This window comes from Heterocephalus glaber, unplaced genomic scaffold (assembly GCF_053883595.1).
Source record: "Heterocephalus glaber isolate CG9 unplaced genomic scaffold, H.glaber_assembly_v1.0 deba00001773, whole genome shotgun sequence".
Taxonomy (NCBI): domain Eukaryota; kingdom Metazoa; phylum Chordata; class Mammalia; order Rodentia; family Bathyergidae; genus Heterocephalus; species Heterocephalus glaber.
Genome location: NW_028258463.1, coordinates 2,066,695 through 2,083,154, shown reverse-complemented (window position 1 = coordinate 2,083,154; position 16,460 = coordinate 2,066,695). Strand labels below are relative to the sequence as shown.

Here is a 16,460-nt window from a genome sequence, read left to right as displayed (position 1 = left end):
GATTAAGGGTGTGAGTGCTACCTGCCCTAAGTAGTCTGAATAAGATAACAGGGGCAGGGAGACGCTGTTAACTTCTCTTGTTACTTTTGCTGCCTTGGGCCGGGGATTTAGCTCAGTGGCTCTGGCACCTGCCTCACAAGCACAAGGTCCCGAGTTCGATTCCCCGGTACCAAAAAAATGAATATAACGTTTGCTGCCCTGTGTGTGTCATGTTGTTTCTGCTCTGCCCTGCCTGTTTGTTGTCCCTGCCTTGGAGTTCACTGATTACGGAAACCGCTCCAAACTGTAAGCCAAATCAATCCCTTCCCCTTTAACAACAACAACAAAGACAAAGCCCCAAAGCCCCAAACAAGCACAACAGGAAACCTCAAAAGCAGTAAGAGTTGGTTAGTGTGCAATGAGCACTGCCTCCTTGCACAGTCATGTTATATTTTCTACATGATTAAAACTCTACACTTATTCTACACATTGATGCACAACTCAATTTGCCAGTAGAGTTTTTTAAAATGTCTAGTCCAATAGGAAAGAACACAGCTGTAGATCCAAGCAATGCTAGGACTTGTTGAAACGTCCTTAACTACATGACTCTCACTAAAGGGCATGGGCTCCAAGGGTGGGTGTCTTATAGGAGCCTACACTGCCTGGGTTAATGAGGCAGCTGTAAAAGGGAATGGAAAGAAGGATTTGAGGCCAACAGAGCCAAACATGAGTCCAAGTCTTATTTCTATCACACATGGACTATTTGATTCAAAAGAAACCATTTAACCTCACCAAACCTCACCCTCTTCATGGAAAATAAGGGTGACATTTCATAGAGCTTCTGGTAGGATTTAGCCAGGCAATGCAAGTGCAAATGCTATGTCTACCTTAAAGCTCTAAGTGAGCATGAATCACCCCTCCCTCTATCAAGGAGTTGGGTACCACCAGGGTTATTTTTTGAGATATGTAAAATTGTATATGACATGCAGAACACGGCTTCTGGTTGTGAAAATAGACCATTGATATTGTTCATGGATTTGGAGATATGGATTCCTGACAAATATAACCTAAAATGAATTTCCCTGTCAACTCCTTTTCTCTCTGTTTTTGCAGTCAAATAATTTCTATTAATGACCCACATAAACTGATTTCTTGAAGCTCTCCTAGTTCTGTCACACAGACTGACTCAAAGCATAGGCCAGCTATGCTCTAGAGTCAACTTTGAGATAGATATTTACAGTACCTCAGACTCTAATATATTGAGTACCAGGCATTGACATAAGCACTCTTTATTGGTTAATGCAGTTCATGCTTCCTACAACTCTGTGAGGTGTACTGTTATGATTCTCATTTTGTTTATGAGGCAACTGAGGCATAGAGAAATTGACTTGTACAGAGACACACAGAGAGTAATTGGTAAAGCTGGATTTTCAATCCAACTACCGTAGTCACTGTGCCATAAAGTCTTCAGGAAGATAGTAGTTGATATGAGGAAGAAAAACACTTTGGTTATAATAATATTTTTCTTTTTTTTTTTTTTTGGTACCGGGGATCAAACTTGAAACATCGCACTTGTGAGGCAGGCAGTAGAACCACTGAGCTAAATCCCTGGCCCCTGGTTATGATAATATTTTTCACTAATGATCCCAATGCTTGTACACCGAGATGTTGATGTTGAATGGGAACCCAAACTTTTGATCCTCTAGCCATCAGTTTGAATCTTATGGATTTAACCTCCTTTCTGGGACATGATTTTAGGCCAAATCTAAATTTCATTTTTCCACTTTGACTCCTTCTCTGTTCTCAAGCCTTCTCTGCCCTTGTGCAACCTAAATTCTTGTGTCTCTTCCCCTTTCCCAAATAGATACTTTACAAGCAGATGTTACACACCCATTAGAATGACTAAAATAAAAAAGATGGAAAATATTAAACATCAACGAAGATGTAGGACACTCGTTTTTTTAAATCATGCTAGTAGGCCAGAAAATTGAGTCAACCACCATGTTTGGCAACTGTCTAGCAGCTAAACACACACTTACCCTTTCAGCCAGGAATCCCCTGCTCAGCTCTGTACCCAAGTGAATCATGTACACATGTAAATAAAAAGTCATGTAGAAGAAAAACAATCACATAGAGGAAATTTTATAACAGTACAATATTAATTTCCTGTTTCTGCATAGCAAATTAGTCATTTAAAACAATTAGCAATTTTCAAATAAACAATCATTTATTATCTCACCATTTCCAAGGGTCAATAATGTGGGAGTGACTTCCTTGGGTGCAGAGCCATTTGGTCCACTAGAGGTAGTGACACCAGAGCCTGGGGTCCACAATATGTACTTAGTACAATTTCTTTCTTGCAGTAAGTGAGATGGATTCTTTTCTGTCTTTTATGGAGGGAAGGGTCCATAAGGACAAAAGTGCTTAGGTCCCATGATGGTCACAGAGCAGCTCTGGCTGTGGGGAGGGTGTGCCAGGGGATCCGGCTGGCTAGGGTCCCTCATAAGAATTCAGTCAAGGTGTCAGTGGAAGATTCTATGAAGGAAGCTCTACTTCCAAGCTCACTCAGGTAGCTACTGGTAGCATTGGTTCTTCTCAGGCTGTAGGCTGGGAGGCCTTAGTTCCTCTCCATGTGGACTTTTCCCTAGATGCTTGACTGTCTTCATGACATGGCATGTATGCAGATACCAAGGATCAGGAACCTTTGGGGGGTCATATCAAAAGCACTATCCTTGTCAGGTAGAAGCTAGAAACTACTGACTACCCATTGATAGTATTAAGTATGAGAAAATGACCCTCTACCTGCATGATGGAATTCTACACAGCGATGAAAATGAACCATTTATAACCACATATAATGATATGGATGTCATAAATATTACAGAGAAGAGGCCAGGCACAAAGAGTATCACTGTATTATTTCATTTATGCAAAGTTAAAGGCCAGCTATACTAAGTGTTAGAGGTCAAGGTAGTGACTGGTCCTTGATAGAGAATGCTTGGGACTATACATGAAGGTAGCTTTGGGGTACTGGAAATATTAATTTCTTCATCTGGGATGTTTGTTCTGCAGTTTGGTTTGCAGAAATTCATTGAGCTGTGTACTTTTTCTATGTCTATTATAATTTTTTTTTTTTTGGTACCAGGGATCAAACTGGGGACCTTGCGCTTGTGAGGCAGGTGGAGGAACCATTGAGCTAAATCCCCTGTCTATTGTAATTTAATAAGAGCTTTTTGAAAGTAGGTGAAAGGACACCTTTATTAAAGAGACATTCTAAAAATGATTTACGACTAAGCTTAAAACTGGGTGCTACAGACTATGTTCGTGTCCTCTCAAAACTCATACCTTGAAATCTAACCCCTGATATGATGGGATTAGGCAGTGGGGCTTCTGGGAGGTGATTAGGTCAGGAAAGTGAAGACTTTCTGATTGGAACGAGTGACCCCATAAAAAGGTCTCAGAAAATGCCTTTGTCCTTTCTACCATGTGAGAGCATAGCACGAAGGTTCTGTGTACAAGATAGCAGGCTCTCAGCAGACACTGCATGTGCAGCAACTTGATGTCCACCAGAAATGTAAGAAATACATTTGTGATGTTTACAAACCCACCAGTCTCTGGTACTTTTGTTACAGCAGCCTGAAAAGCCTGAGAAACTCGAATAAGTATAATGTCTGGTCAATTAATTTGCCCCAGGCCTCAATCTTACTTGCTTGATCAAACAAGTCACAGCAACTCTCGGATACTACAGTATCCTTGATTGCAAAGCAGGGTAGACACACACACTACTAGTCCTAGAATGTGGTGGGATACATCAAGTAGTATCAGATGCAATTTAGTCCTGTTATAGATAAGATCAAGTACTAGAGTTAGGGAATAATGTAAAAATCAAGTGTCACAGAAATTCCTTCACCGGGCTTCAAATGATGGGAATGCAGGCCTTTGGAAACTCAAAAGGCAGGAGCCAAGGAATTATCGCTTTTGTTTCTCTGTATATTTATACCATGGTCTTCTTTTCTGAAGGTCAGCCAATGGGGGAAAGAAAAAGTGAGGCAGAGAGGAGGATATCCTTCTTCAAATTTCTTCTCTTTTGTTGAGGGCACATGGTTGAATTTCCATAATAAATACAGTATACCTTTATGTTGACTCCAATATACGTGGAAATGCTGAAGATTGGAACAACATTTAAAAACCCGTTATTATTCATCTTTGGGACAGCTGTTTTCCCCAGATTATTTTGGGCTGAGAAAGTCTGTGGATAATGTAGAAGTTAAACAAAGTGACTATAAAAGCCACTTAATCAAAACAGAGGGCAGCTTGATGTTTAACCACGTGTTGGGACATTCAGTAGAGAAGGAAGCCAAAATCAACATTACATGTTATTATTAATAGCAATTTTACAATTTGGTAGTATGTGTTAGTTTATAAAATCCAAATTGTTTCTTTATAACTAATCTTATTCAGTGATGAAGCTTAACTTCTAGAGATCATCTGGCTAGTTTAACGGGAGGGCTGGCATACATAATGACATCTTCAAAGTTCAAGACCATAATGCTTTGCAGGAAACCTGCCTATATCTATTTATCTATCTATCATCTGCCTACTTATCTTCCTCTTCCTCCTTCTGTAACTCTTCCTCCTCTTCACCGTCTTCCTTCCCCCTTCCCTGAGTGAATGGAGGTGAAAAGACCACATGATCTTGAGCACCCTCTTTAGGCAAGGTTCCCTAGATTAACAAAGACAGTAAAGTGGGGAGAGCAGAGTCTTCAGACATCAGTCCTCCTAGCCTGAGCTAGAAACCCTCAGGCCAGGTTAAATTAGGTATTGTCCTTGTACACTCTGGGATGGTCAGGGAGGGGGCAACCCTGCCATTGATTTGGCTGATTCCTAATGGGTGGGGATGAGGTCAGATGATCTTTTTAATATATTTATATACACATGACATCATCTATGCACACATTTAACACTCACCTGTGTACAATAGAACCGTTCATGAAGCTACATGTGGCTCAGTGAGGACAGGTTATAGGAGAACTGTGATTATAATTCAAGGCTAGTCTTCCTCCTGGGAGTTGTCGTTCATGGTTAGTAGGATCATCCCTGTGCCTTATAGCTTGGCAGGGGTGCACACCTTTGAATGTGACTGGAAGGAGGTTCCGCAGATAGGGCAAGTCCTTGCCATGCTGGAAGAGCCCTGAGATGGCCACTGTAAGGTGATTTAGGGAAGAGAATAGGGGGTCCGGCAATGGGAGAATCTCCTCCAACTCCTCACAGCTAGGAGAAACATTGCTATCTCCAGATGTGACCCCATTTGGGTCCATACAATATAATTCTTTCCACATTAGTCCAGGACCCAGGTTGCAATATGAGGCCCCCTGGTGGCCGGAAATAATTCATGAGTTTGCTTTTCAAGAGTGGATGAGCAGGAGGTCAGGTCTAGCTGAAGGTACAAAGGTAGTAAATACTCATCTAGACCTAGTGCTTATACTAGAGGCAGGTGGAGTGGGATGATCTATCTGGGGGAAAGTTCTCAGTTAAACATAAGGTTTTTAGGGGTTGAAAATTTATCTCAGTGGTACAGTGCTTGCTTAGTAACAAGTATGAGATGGATTCAGTCTTCAGCAAACCCCCCGCCCCAAAAGTCCTTAGCACCAAATAACACTTTCTGATTTTTCATTCTTGAGTTCACTTAGTATCTCAGTTAGGTTCATGTGGCGTTCCTTATGAGACTTAACGTTAAATATAACATTAGAGTTAACGAAAAGGACATTCCACATTTCTAAGGGACTTTGGAAGTGGAATGAAATATTATACCACCAACCTGAGAGGAAGTGAGTGGCATCTTCAGAGACTGAAGAGATAATAACCGGTGAGAGAGCAGTTACTCAGATAAAGGGAGGCTTTCAGAAGAGGGCATCGGAGTGGGAGTGGTGACACAAACCAGGACTGGGGTGGCTTGCGATGGAGGAAAGGGTGGCATTATCATTATAGCGGAGGGAAAAGAGAACTCTGGACAGACAGGAAGGCAGGAAAACCAGAGCCCTTGCAGGAATGGCAAATAGTCTGGCTAACTTGGTGGAGCTTTGGGAGTGAGAGTGAGAGTGAAAATTGATACACATGTTTGGAACAGACTGGAGAACATTGAATTTTGCTTGAGAAATTTCTTCATACAGCAGTGGGGAGAATGACTCTCTTGGGGCAGAAAGAGCCGAGTCAAACTCAGCCTTATCCATGGACATTGAATGGGCACAGTTCCACTCATGCGCATTGGCTGGGCGGAATCTTGACTACTTCTAAAATCATTGAGGCATTTCCAGCTACTAAAACTATGCGAGCACCAGGGAGTCCTCTTACCAGAGGGCTCCTGCCATGTTTACTTAAATTCCTCAATACAAATCCCTCGTAGAACGCCTTTCAAGGAATGTGCTAGGCTTGGCTTTGATTTTTTTTTTTTTAACCAAGCTTTAAGTATTTGTGCCTATTTCCTTGCTCTGGTTTAATGTGGTTTAACTATATGAATGAGGAATATTTCTGGTTGGAGTTGTGGGACAGAGTCTTCATTGTGGGACAGTTCACTGTCCACAGAAGAATTCAAGCAATAACCTTATTTACAGTTTGAACCCATGGAGCCAGCTGCCTGCAAGATTACATAATGCATGGCATATAGTTGGTGCTCAGAAACCTGTGTTAAGCAAATAATTAATGACTAATTCAGCACTAATGCAATTCATACGCAATGGAACATTATAAAATTTCTGATTCCAGGCATTAATTTCCTAAATATAATGGCATAGAGACCCAGAGATTTAGTTCAGTGGCACTGCACCTACCTCACAAGTGCAAGGTCCTAAGTTCAATCCTTGGTGCTACTACTACTAATAATAATGATAATAGCACAGAAATCCTTAGCATATAGTAAGGATAATAATACTATTCTTCGGAAGTAATGAAGATTTTAAAAAATCTTCCAATAAAATTTACAAGAAGCAACACGCCCATTTGAGAAAACACAATCAATATTTTGCAAATGAAAACAGGGAAGCCAGGATTTAGCTCAGTGGCACTGCGCTTCCCTTGCAAGCGCAAGGTCCTGAGTTCTATCCCCAGTATGAAAAAAAAAAGAAAGAAAGAAAACAGGGAAGATGGACAATTTGGGACTGCAATAGAAATAACTAAAACAGAAGCAACTCTTTAAAAATTTTCAGCAGAAAAAAAAAAAAATTTCAGCAGCAAGGAGTATTTATTACTTTGAATAAAATGTACATTAAACCTTTATATAAAAATCATCAAAAGTGCTATACATGATTATTTTAATATTAACTTAACCCCCCACATCATCTATCAGCTATACTTTTTATTTTATTTCTGACTCATCATTAGAATCACCTAAAACTGTCCAATGTTACAATATAAAAAATATTAGTTTATTTTTCAAGGTAAAGTACCACCAGTGATGAGTTACGGAAAGTGAGAAATAAAAACGAAACACCAGCGAACCAACATATGGAAACATATTATCCTAGAATTTCCTATGAGTATGTCAAGTCCAAGGCAATGTAGACCTTCAGCAGAACATTTTTATAATACAGCTTCTTAAAGAGCGCAGGTTATTTCTTTTGGAGGCAGGCATCTCTTGTCCCAGGACTATCTCATTATTTTCTCATCACTCCTTGGCTACTTCCCAAAGTGAACCAAACACGGCCCTAATGCTGTGTATGTCCTATGCCCCCCGGCAAAGTGTATAACATAAAGAGAAAGCTGATTCTTCTGTCTTAGTAAACAGCCCTTAGGAATAAGTTTGTCATTAAAGAAGGCATTCACAAAGCAGACATTAAAGAAGACAGGTCGTTCCTCACAAATGAGGACTACATCCAGCCTTCCCCTTCAACCCACCCCCATTTTTCTAGTCTACTCCAAAGCCAGATCATCCCCTCCCCGGCCGGTCCTGGATGAATGGGCTGACTGAGTCACAGCAGGTTTTCCTTCCGCATTTCCCATTTGGTCTCATTCAGTCTTAAGCAAACAAGCTTCTTTGATTGGCCACCAGAGCTGTCTGACTCTCCCGTCGCTTGGCTTTCTTTCTCCTTTGTCTCACCTTCCAGCACAAGGCGCTGGAAGCTAACAGGAAAAGTCCAGAGGAGAGAAGAACCAGGCCCAAGATGGAGATAATGGAGCCGTGGGAATTGAAGCTGTAAGCCACGGCGGTGACCACTATCCCTGTGATGAAGACCACCACGGCGAAGGGGATGATGCAGCGGTAGCAGGAGAGCTCAGCACCCCCTGTCGCAGCCATCAGCTGGACCTCACTGACCAGGGGGACTGTGGTGACCACCACTTCGCTCTTGGGGTTTTTCTCCATCGGCGCTGGCGTGGGAGACTTTGGGACTCCCGGGCTCTCTTTTACAGGCTCTTCAGTCATTTTTACAGCGGTTCTTCCTAGCTAGGTTTACAGACTAGAGCTCCAGAGTCTCCCCAGGGTAGAAGCTGTGGAGAAGACAGGAAATAGTATCACCTCACTGAATCAGCATGAGCCCTGCCTGTGGAAGGAAGGAGAAGCACTTCCCTTCCTGATGGATCAATGCATGTGCAAATCAACTTCACTTTTTTCAAATCGGTTGCATTCCCTTGGCATTTGAGCAAAAAAAGCTAGATGAAGCTGTTAAACATAAAAAGGAAAAGACATTAAAAGCAAGAAACCTTTTTCAGTGTTTTAATATGCTCTGGCAGTCTGCGATGTTTTATAAGCTTTTTCACTTTATTCATTGCTTCTCTTTTCTCTAAACTCAGAAAGGCCTGAATCTGAATCCAAAGAGGGCCTCATTCAAGAGGAGAGCACATTATAAAACAGTTCATCCCATAACTCATAGCAATTTCAACTCTGCCAGTTTTGCCGGGCATAACACACATTCTTTCCAAACCATCACTCATTCTCTGCTCACGGAATCGATGTCAAGACCAGCAGCCAGCATACAAATGATGCTCTTCCCCATCGCCTGACTGCCAACAAGTCTTAACTGTGTTACTATTAAACACGGTGCAGTTTGCATTTAGAACCTTTTTATCCCCGCCCCCCACCACCCCAAGTGGCAGATGGGCAGTTCAGAAAAAAGTCAATGAGGTAAAGATCTGTTATCAGAAATGTGGCAATACCACCCCTGTCCATCTGAAAGGGGAAAAACAAAGACAAAGATCCAACAGCTTCCTAGAGAATAATTTTGTGTGTTTGTTTTTCAAGTTGATGATAAAAATCAACTCTTTGCTTTTAATTTACAAATTCTATCTCAAACTCAGCAAGGAATTTTGCTATTATGTACACAACGATGTGTTTAAATAAGCATGCTAGATAGTAAAATTTGACAGTTATTCCTTCCCCGTGTCTTTATGTATAAAACTTGTCACAAAACAAAAACAAAAACAAAAATTTGTTGCTTTCTAAATATTTTCAACCTGAAAACTTCAGGAAAAACCTTGATCAAAAGCATCTGGCTAAAATGCTCCTATGAGAAATCAGTGAAGTCTTGTCCCTGATCCCATATGTTGTCACTGTTTTGCATCCTAGAGAATTTGAGCAGTCATAGTGACCCAGAGTTTCCAGGAAGATACTGGAGGTGATTTTAATGAGATTAATCTATTGAACATATTAAGCATCAATTGAAAATTAATGCAACCTCAAATCAAATATCGCTGGTTCTTCCCAACCCTGGTTGATCAAAATACCACTCCCTGAGCAATGAAACTGTTACAGCAGCCTGCTTGTTTGTAAATTCTAATCAACAGATTAAATCACTGTTGTTCAATGACACTATAAATCTTGCTAGGCCAGTTAGAGGATATTTGATATCATTTCTGCAGACTAAAAAAACAAAAACAAAAACAAAAAAGAAATTCTTCCCAAAGCTGCAGTTGTGCTAACCTGAAAAGCTCTGTCTCGAAGCTACTTACAGTACCTTGGAAGGAGGTTGTCCATTACCAGGGAAACCACTGGGCTCGGAGGAGGGGAAGAATCAGCCACAGCTGCGGGTCTTCCTTTAACTTCTGAGAAAGAGCGAGCCTGTCATAGCAATGTGGTCAGGAAAATGACAGGTCAGACAGGGATCTCCTAGAGGGAAAAGAAAAAAGTACACAAAGACTCCACTGTAGGTTTGGTTTTGAATCCTGGAGGTCTCTCTTCTTTCAGGCTACCTCTCCACCTAAGTGACGCTTGTCTTTCCTTCTCTCTCTTTTTATCCCTCCCCCTCCGGTCTGCCCCTCCCTATCTTTTTTCCCCTAGTTCTTTTCCTTGCCAGCAGATTCCGAGTTCTGCTTCCCCAGACTCTGCTCCGTGACACCAAAAGTTAGGATCATTTCCACAGCGTCTCCAGAGACAAAGGCTAGCTTTTACGTTTATTTCTCTTGCAGCGTTTAGAAGCAGGCTGCTTTGAATTACTCATTTTCCCCCAGCCAACCTCCAGATCTTCCTCCCACCACCCATCAGGCGTTTTCAGGAGAGAATCCCAGAGTCAGCGAAGCAGACCCAGCTGAGGGAGGAGACAGAGCCGCAGGGCAGACGCTCCAGGGAGGCACAGAGGGGCAGAGCCCAGGGCAGAAACTCCGGGGAGGCACAGAATTAGCAGTGAAATCAGCCTGTACATCAGCAGAAAGCCACATTCCTGGGTCGTGTCTATATGGTCATCTGAAGCTTATCACTCACGCCACCCCCGTTTGCTATTAATTCATTTAGGAATGAGGATGGGGAATGCTAATGTTTGTGGTTAAGGGAAAAAAACCAGTCAGCTTAACTGAAACAAGATTGTTGTAGTAAGGATGTAGTAACTTTGGCAGCTCTGAAATCCTCATCATTGTCATCATTAACATCACCGCCATTTAAAGAGCATGGCTTAATGTTAAGAAATACTGCACAATGGGGCTGGAGATTTAGCTCAGTGGTTCCAGTGCCTGCCTTGTAAGAGCAAGGTCTGAAGTTTGATCCCTGGTACCCCCCCCCCCAAATACTGCACACTAACATTAATTTTCATTAGTTTATAAGTGAGGAAATGATGATTCAGAGAGGTTAAGTAACCTGAGAAAGATCACACGGGCAGAAAGAAAAGCTAAGTTTGAGCCCCAGGCATTAATGTGTACATCAATATTACATGTAGATTCTGGTTCAGTAAGTCTGTGACAAGGTCCCCACCTAGATGTCCCTTGGCCCACTTGAAGGAGCGAAGTCTTTTAAAACATTCAAATGTGCAATTTGACACATCCTGTTCTCAAACAGTAAAAGTTGAAAGTGTGTTCCAGGCTGGCGGTGGAGCTCAATGATATCTGAGGTCCTGGGTTTGATCCTCAGCACTACTAAAAAATTTAAAAAAATAAAGAAGTCTATTTCCCACCACTATACATGGCCTTAAAGGCTTATGCTCTCTTACAGACAAGCTATTTGAAATTTTAAAGTACTTGAAATATATGCAGCCTCCTTGGATCATCTCTTGAGAAAAAAATGAAGATGATCCTAAGAGACTATTAGAAGCTCATCCCTATACTTCTGTAGCTGAAAGTACTTTGTGGTCCATTTTTAAAATCCCGGCAAGTGTTACTAACTCCTTTTAATACAGTGAACCTGCCAACACACAGTGAGTCTTGGAAGAGATTCATCTTCCTGCTTCCCCTGGAATTGTCAGATCTCTGCAGTTGCTGGCATAGGGCTGGGATGTCCTCCCACCTCTCACCTGCTCTGTGACACCCTACTCTCCCCAGCCTGGACTAGTAACAATGTTCTGATAGTATTGTCACAAAGGGAGAGGGACCACAAGCCCTTTCCCCTAGAGTGGAAGCCAGAAGAGGGCTTTTTCATCTCAAAAGCTGAAGATGAAAGGGGAGCCCAGCATGCTGAGCCACCTTCGGCCTCTGTCATCCTGGTTTTAAGACATGGGACCTGCGGGACAGAAGCATCATGCACAAAGACTGTGTCCCTGGTGCTTGAAGATCAGAGATACTTAGAAGCGTGACATTTCGGAACTTGCAGAAGCACTCTTGGAAGACAGATGACGGGGGTGAGGCTACTCAATTGGAGGGTTGTTCTTTTTTGGTGTGTTGGGGGTACTGGGGATCAAACTCAGGACTTTACATTTGCAAGGCAGGTGTGGTGCCACTGAGCTAAATCCCTGGCCCTGGAGGTTCTTAAAAGAGCAGCAATCTTCTCACCAGAGAATGGTCGCCTTTGGGGGCTTTGTTTGTGTGTGTGTGTGTGTGTGTGTGTGTGTGTGTGTGGGTGGCAGAGTCTCACTGTGTAGTCTGTGCCAGCCTTGAACTCACTAGGCAGCCCACGCTGGCTTCAAACTCAGTCTCCTGCCTTACTATCCCAAGTGCTAGGACTACAGGGGAGGCTATTTTCTTAATTCAAAAAAAAAAAAGAAAGAAAGAACAAAACAAAGAAAAAAGCCAGTAACTCCAAGTAAGCTCTGAGCACTCCCTTACGGTGTGAAAGATCATGCTTCCTGCTGAGGTTGGTGGTACACACTCAGGATATCAGCTACTCAGGAGGCTGAGGCAGGAGGGTCCCAAGTGTGAGACCAGCCTGGGCAACTTAGGGAGACCTTGTCTCAAAATTAAAAATAATTTTTAAAAGGGCTGGGGTTATAGCTCAGCGGTACAGTACTCCTGGTTCAATCCCCAGTCCCCCCTACCCAATCATCCTCTGGAGGCTGGCAGCGCCTTTTATCATGGTGAGCCCTGGGCTTAGTCCATACTGAGCAACAGTGAGTGTGACTGCTCCCTGGGAGCATGGGGAGGTTTGCAAGTTCCCCTCCTCCTCCTTCTCCTCCTCCTCCTCCTGCTCCTCCTCCGCCTTCCCCTTCCCCTTCCCTTTTGCCTTCCCCTTCACCTTCTTTCTTCTTCTTTTTTTTTTTTCCGGTACCAGGGATCGAACTCAGGACCTTGAGCTTGCGAGGCAGGCTGTGGTGCCACTGAGCCACATCCCCGACCCCTACACGTACTTCTGATGCCAAGCTTTGACCTTCCCAGGCTCCAGGTGACCCCTACCCCACACCCTCTTTCTACATCTACAGGGTGGCAAGTGCCCATCTGCCTAGGTATGCAAACACACAGCTCCAGACTGCAAGCAAATAAGCAATTCCTATTGATAAATTCAATGAACTAAGAAGCTCTGGGATGGAGCAGAAATGCTATCAGAAGAACAGATACCTTTCATGGTAACCACTGTCACACACAGCTTTAAGAAACTTTACATCTTCAAATGGAAATTCAGAGAGGACTCCGGGCGATCACTGCCTAATGCTTGGGAATGTTTATTCTTCTTGCACCCCTTTCCTGTGAGGATTAAACCCGTTCTGGGATCCCTGCAGGGCCACCTGCTGTCCCCAAGAGCAACATTTCACCCAAAACACAACCAGCCTATTTTCTGCCAAAACCTATCCTTCCAGCAGGGAGGGGAAAATTCGCAGGCTCTTTTTCTTAAAGCACGGAGCTTTGAGGAGTCTCCTTTAAGTTTGCCGAACTTTTCTGAGAGCCTCAGATGCATACATGATATCAGTCCTCCCCGCTCCCAATCCCCGTCTGCATTCTGCATTTCTCTCCCAGATCTTTCAAAGAGCAAGGAAAAGATCCTTACCTTTCTCCGCCAGAATGAGACTGAGACCACTGCCAGCCCAGCAAGCCAGAGGGAGACGCAACCGGCACTAGGGACCGTAAACAAAGTACTCAGCCAGGCTTAAATACAATTAAGGGACCGGAGACAATTTGGTGAAAGGAAATCCTTTAAATGCGGCTGTATTTTCCTTTATGAGAATGTAATGTATATTTTTTAAGAAGAGCACAAATTTAGAAAAGAAACACCTCTCTTTCTTTGTCTCTTTTATACCCTTATTCAGGCATTCATTTCCCAAGTTTTCCCTACCTAAAGCTCCCATGATGATACTGAGCATCTGTAATCATGTGGCCCTACAGTAAATAATTCCTTTGTAAGATTTTTTCTATGCTCCTGGGGGTGTGGGATTTGGGAAGGGTTTGAGGGTGAGAGGGGCTGTAACACGGTCACATGCAGGTAGTAAGAGGAGAAGGAGGAGGGGCCGGGGATTTAGCTCAGTGGTTTTGCTGCCTGCTGCGCAAGCGCAAGGACCCTAGTTCGATCCCCGGTACCAAAAAAAAAAAAAGGAGTAAGAGGAAGATAAGGGTTCTTGGTAAAAATGCTGTTTGGCACCTATGTGGACCTTCTGTCTAAAACCAGCTTTTCATCAGAGAATGCAAGGAAATGATGGTGTCTTGGAAAATCACGTCTCTCGGGGACTAAGGCTACCAAAGTCATCACAGACCAGAGCTGGGAACTTAATGGTGCAGAAGAAACTCTCCCAGATTAAGTAAAAAAAAAACATTTTTCTTAGAAATAAGACAAAGTGATTTGCTGGGGGGAGGGTGGGCATGGAACTGAAAGAAGGCAGGGAGGATGGTGAATTCCAGGACAAAGAAATCATTCATCATTTCCCTTCAGTAGAAACCTGGGCTCTAGGTTGGAAAGGGAACGTTTTGGTTTTGCTATTGAACATACACCCTGCTGAAGACCCAGAAATGATGTCTCCTTGGGGAACCTTAAGCTTTGCATTTTGTGAAGCGGTCCCCCCATGAGCATTTGATTATTCACCCATATTCACTTTCAGTTTGCTTTCCTCAGTGTGGTTGAGCTGGCTCATTTCCAGCAGCCTGGAAGATGCCAGTTCCCCCCAGCCCTGTATCCAATCACTGCACACCTTTGATCTCAGGCATCGCCAACCAATGGGATTCGGGAAGCTGGCCAGTTTTTCTCCTTTCTAATGCTTCTTTTAAGGGCGTGTGTGCACTTATGTTCTGAAATCATGGAAAACTTGGAAAGTGATCAGCGCTTTTGTGTTCATTTCATGTTATCATTCCCCCTTGCCTCCTTTTTCTTTCTGTCCAAGGCACTTTTCTTTGAGGTCTAGGACATCAAATAGAAATATCTGATAGTAACAAGAACAGTAGGTATGCCTTGGATATAAATGTATTTTATTATTTGCTGGTCAGTTTCCAGATACTGGAACCTCATCAGATATGGGGAGCAGAGAAAGATAACAGATCTTTTAGATACACATCACGGCCCTATAGTCTCTTGTCCATTTTGTTCTGAGTACCTGTAAAAGATCACACAAACATGACCAGACTGGTTCACACAAGTAAGATGGTGCAGTGTACTTGTAGGAGGGCTAAGTAAACCAGCTCACACTTCAACAAGTAGTAAGTGTCAGCTGGGTATGGCGGTGCATGCCCATAATTCCAGCACTCTGGAGGATTTCAAGTTTAAGCTCAGCCTGGGCAACTCAGCAACTTAGCAAGACCCTGTCTCAAAATGAAAAATGGAAAAATTCTGGGACTATAACTCAGCATATTATGGCTTGTGTCTAGGTATACCTCCAAAGCCTCATGGGGTCATAGGCAGGGCTTTTCAGAGGTAGCTGGATCTAGAGTGTGTCCTGCTGGGATCAACGATGGTGCTGGGATTGGTTCATGGTGTGCTGCTACTCCCCCTAAGGGAGAGTAGATTGGATAAAATATAAGGGTCAGAAAGAAGGTCTCTGCTTATCATTTGTGGCTTGTTGCTTGCTACTTTGCTTCTTCACTACTTTCCTGACTTCTGCCTGCCATGAACTGTTTCTCCTCTGCAATGCCACCCTGCCTTGGAGCCAGCCCTTAGAACTGAAACTTCTATAAACTGTGAGCTAAATAAATCTTTCCTCTTTTAACTTTGGGGTTCAGACATTTTGTCTCAGCAACAAGAAAAAGTAACTACGACACTGTGTGAAGGTCCTGAATTAAATCCCCAGCCATAAGTCCCCCACCTCCACCCCACAGACAAATCCTTAATTGTCATTCTGGCCTCAGGTGACAAAAATCCTTTTTTTTTTTAAACAGGGCCTCACTATGTAATCCAGGCTGGCCTTAAACTTAGGGTGCTCCTGCCTCAGCCTCTACAGTGCCAGGATTACAAGCATGAGCCACCACACCTGGCACCCGTTTTCTTATTTAAAACCAAAGTATATGCTGAGACTTCTATAATCCCGATACGTCCCCATACATGTTTCACAATCCTTTATATTCCTGTACGTTATTCTTTGGAGGCCTATCATAAGGAAGCACAAAAGTAAAGAGTTATAATGAACTGGACTGGCGCATTTTTAACACGAGTGCACACCACCAAGACCAGCCTCCCATTGTGACTATAGGTCACCTAGGCTGGGCCATGTAGGAAACCCACCATCCTTGCTTTTTTCCAGGGAAAGGAGGAGAAGGGAAAGAAAGGGAAGGGAAGGGAAGAAAAGGGAAGGCACCACAGTGTCCTTGTGCCCCTTACCCCTATATCTGGCGACATGAAGCCCTTCTATCCTGTTTGCTGAAGCAGTTCCCTCAGCCCTTGGTGACATATACCCCTCATCCTGCCCATAAAATACTGTATACAAATATTATGTAGCACCAGTCCA

The 16,460-nt window shown here is 43.1% G+C and overlaps 1 protein-coding gene across 3 annotated transcripts; it reads right to left on the bottom strand.

Moving 5' to 3' along the window:
• Window positions 1-7,197: 7,197 nt before the first annotated feature.
• On the bottom strand, window positions 7,198-13,766 carry Tmem100 (transmembrane protein 100). Of its 3 annotated transcripts, none has more exons than XR_015447833.1 (3): window positions 13,159-13,538; window positions 9,924-10,075; window positions 7,198-8,460 (listed from the first exon to the last, which is right to left on the bottom strand). XR_015447833.1 is itself a non-coding variant. In XM_013077801.3 (3 exons), the coding sequence occupies exon 3, from the start codon at window positions 8,393-8,395 to the stop codon at window positions 7,991-7,993; it is 405 nt and encodes a 134-aa protein (XP_012933255.1). In that variant the 5' UTR covers window positions 8,396-8,460; window positions 9,924-10,075; window positions 13,586-13,766; the 3' UTR covers window positions 7,198-7,990. The 3 variants fall into 3 exon arrangements, 2 of the variants coding, with proteins under 2 accessions (XP_012933255.1, XP_021095757.1); XM_013077801.3 differs by lacking the exon at window positions 13,159-13,538 and adding an exon at window positions 13,586-13,766; XM_021240098.2 differs by lacking the exon at window positions 13,159-13,538 and having other exon boundaries at window positions 7,198-8,632; window positions 9,924-10,174.
• Between the last annotated feature and the right edge of the window lie 2,694 nt (window positions 13,767-16,460).

What these genes read in the sequence shown, in the direction of transcription:
- Tmem100 (XM_013077801.3), bottom strand. Translation starts at nt 8,395, where the DNA reads ATGACTGAAGAGCCTGTAAAAGAGAGCCCGGGAGTCCCAAAGTCTCCC.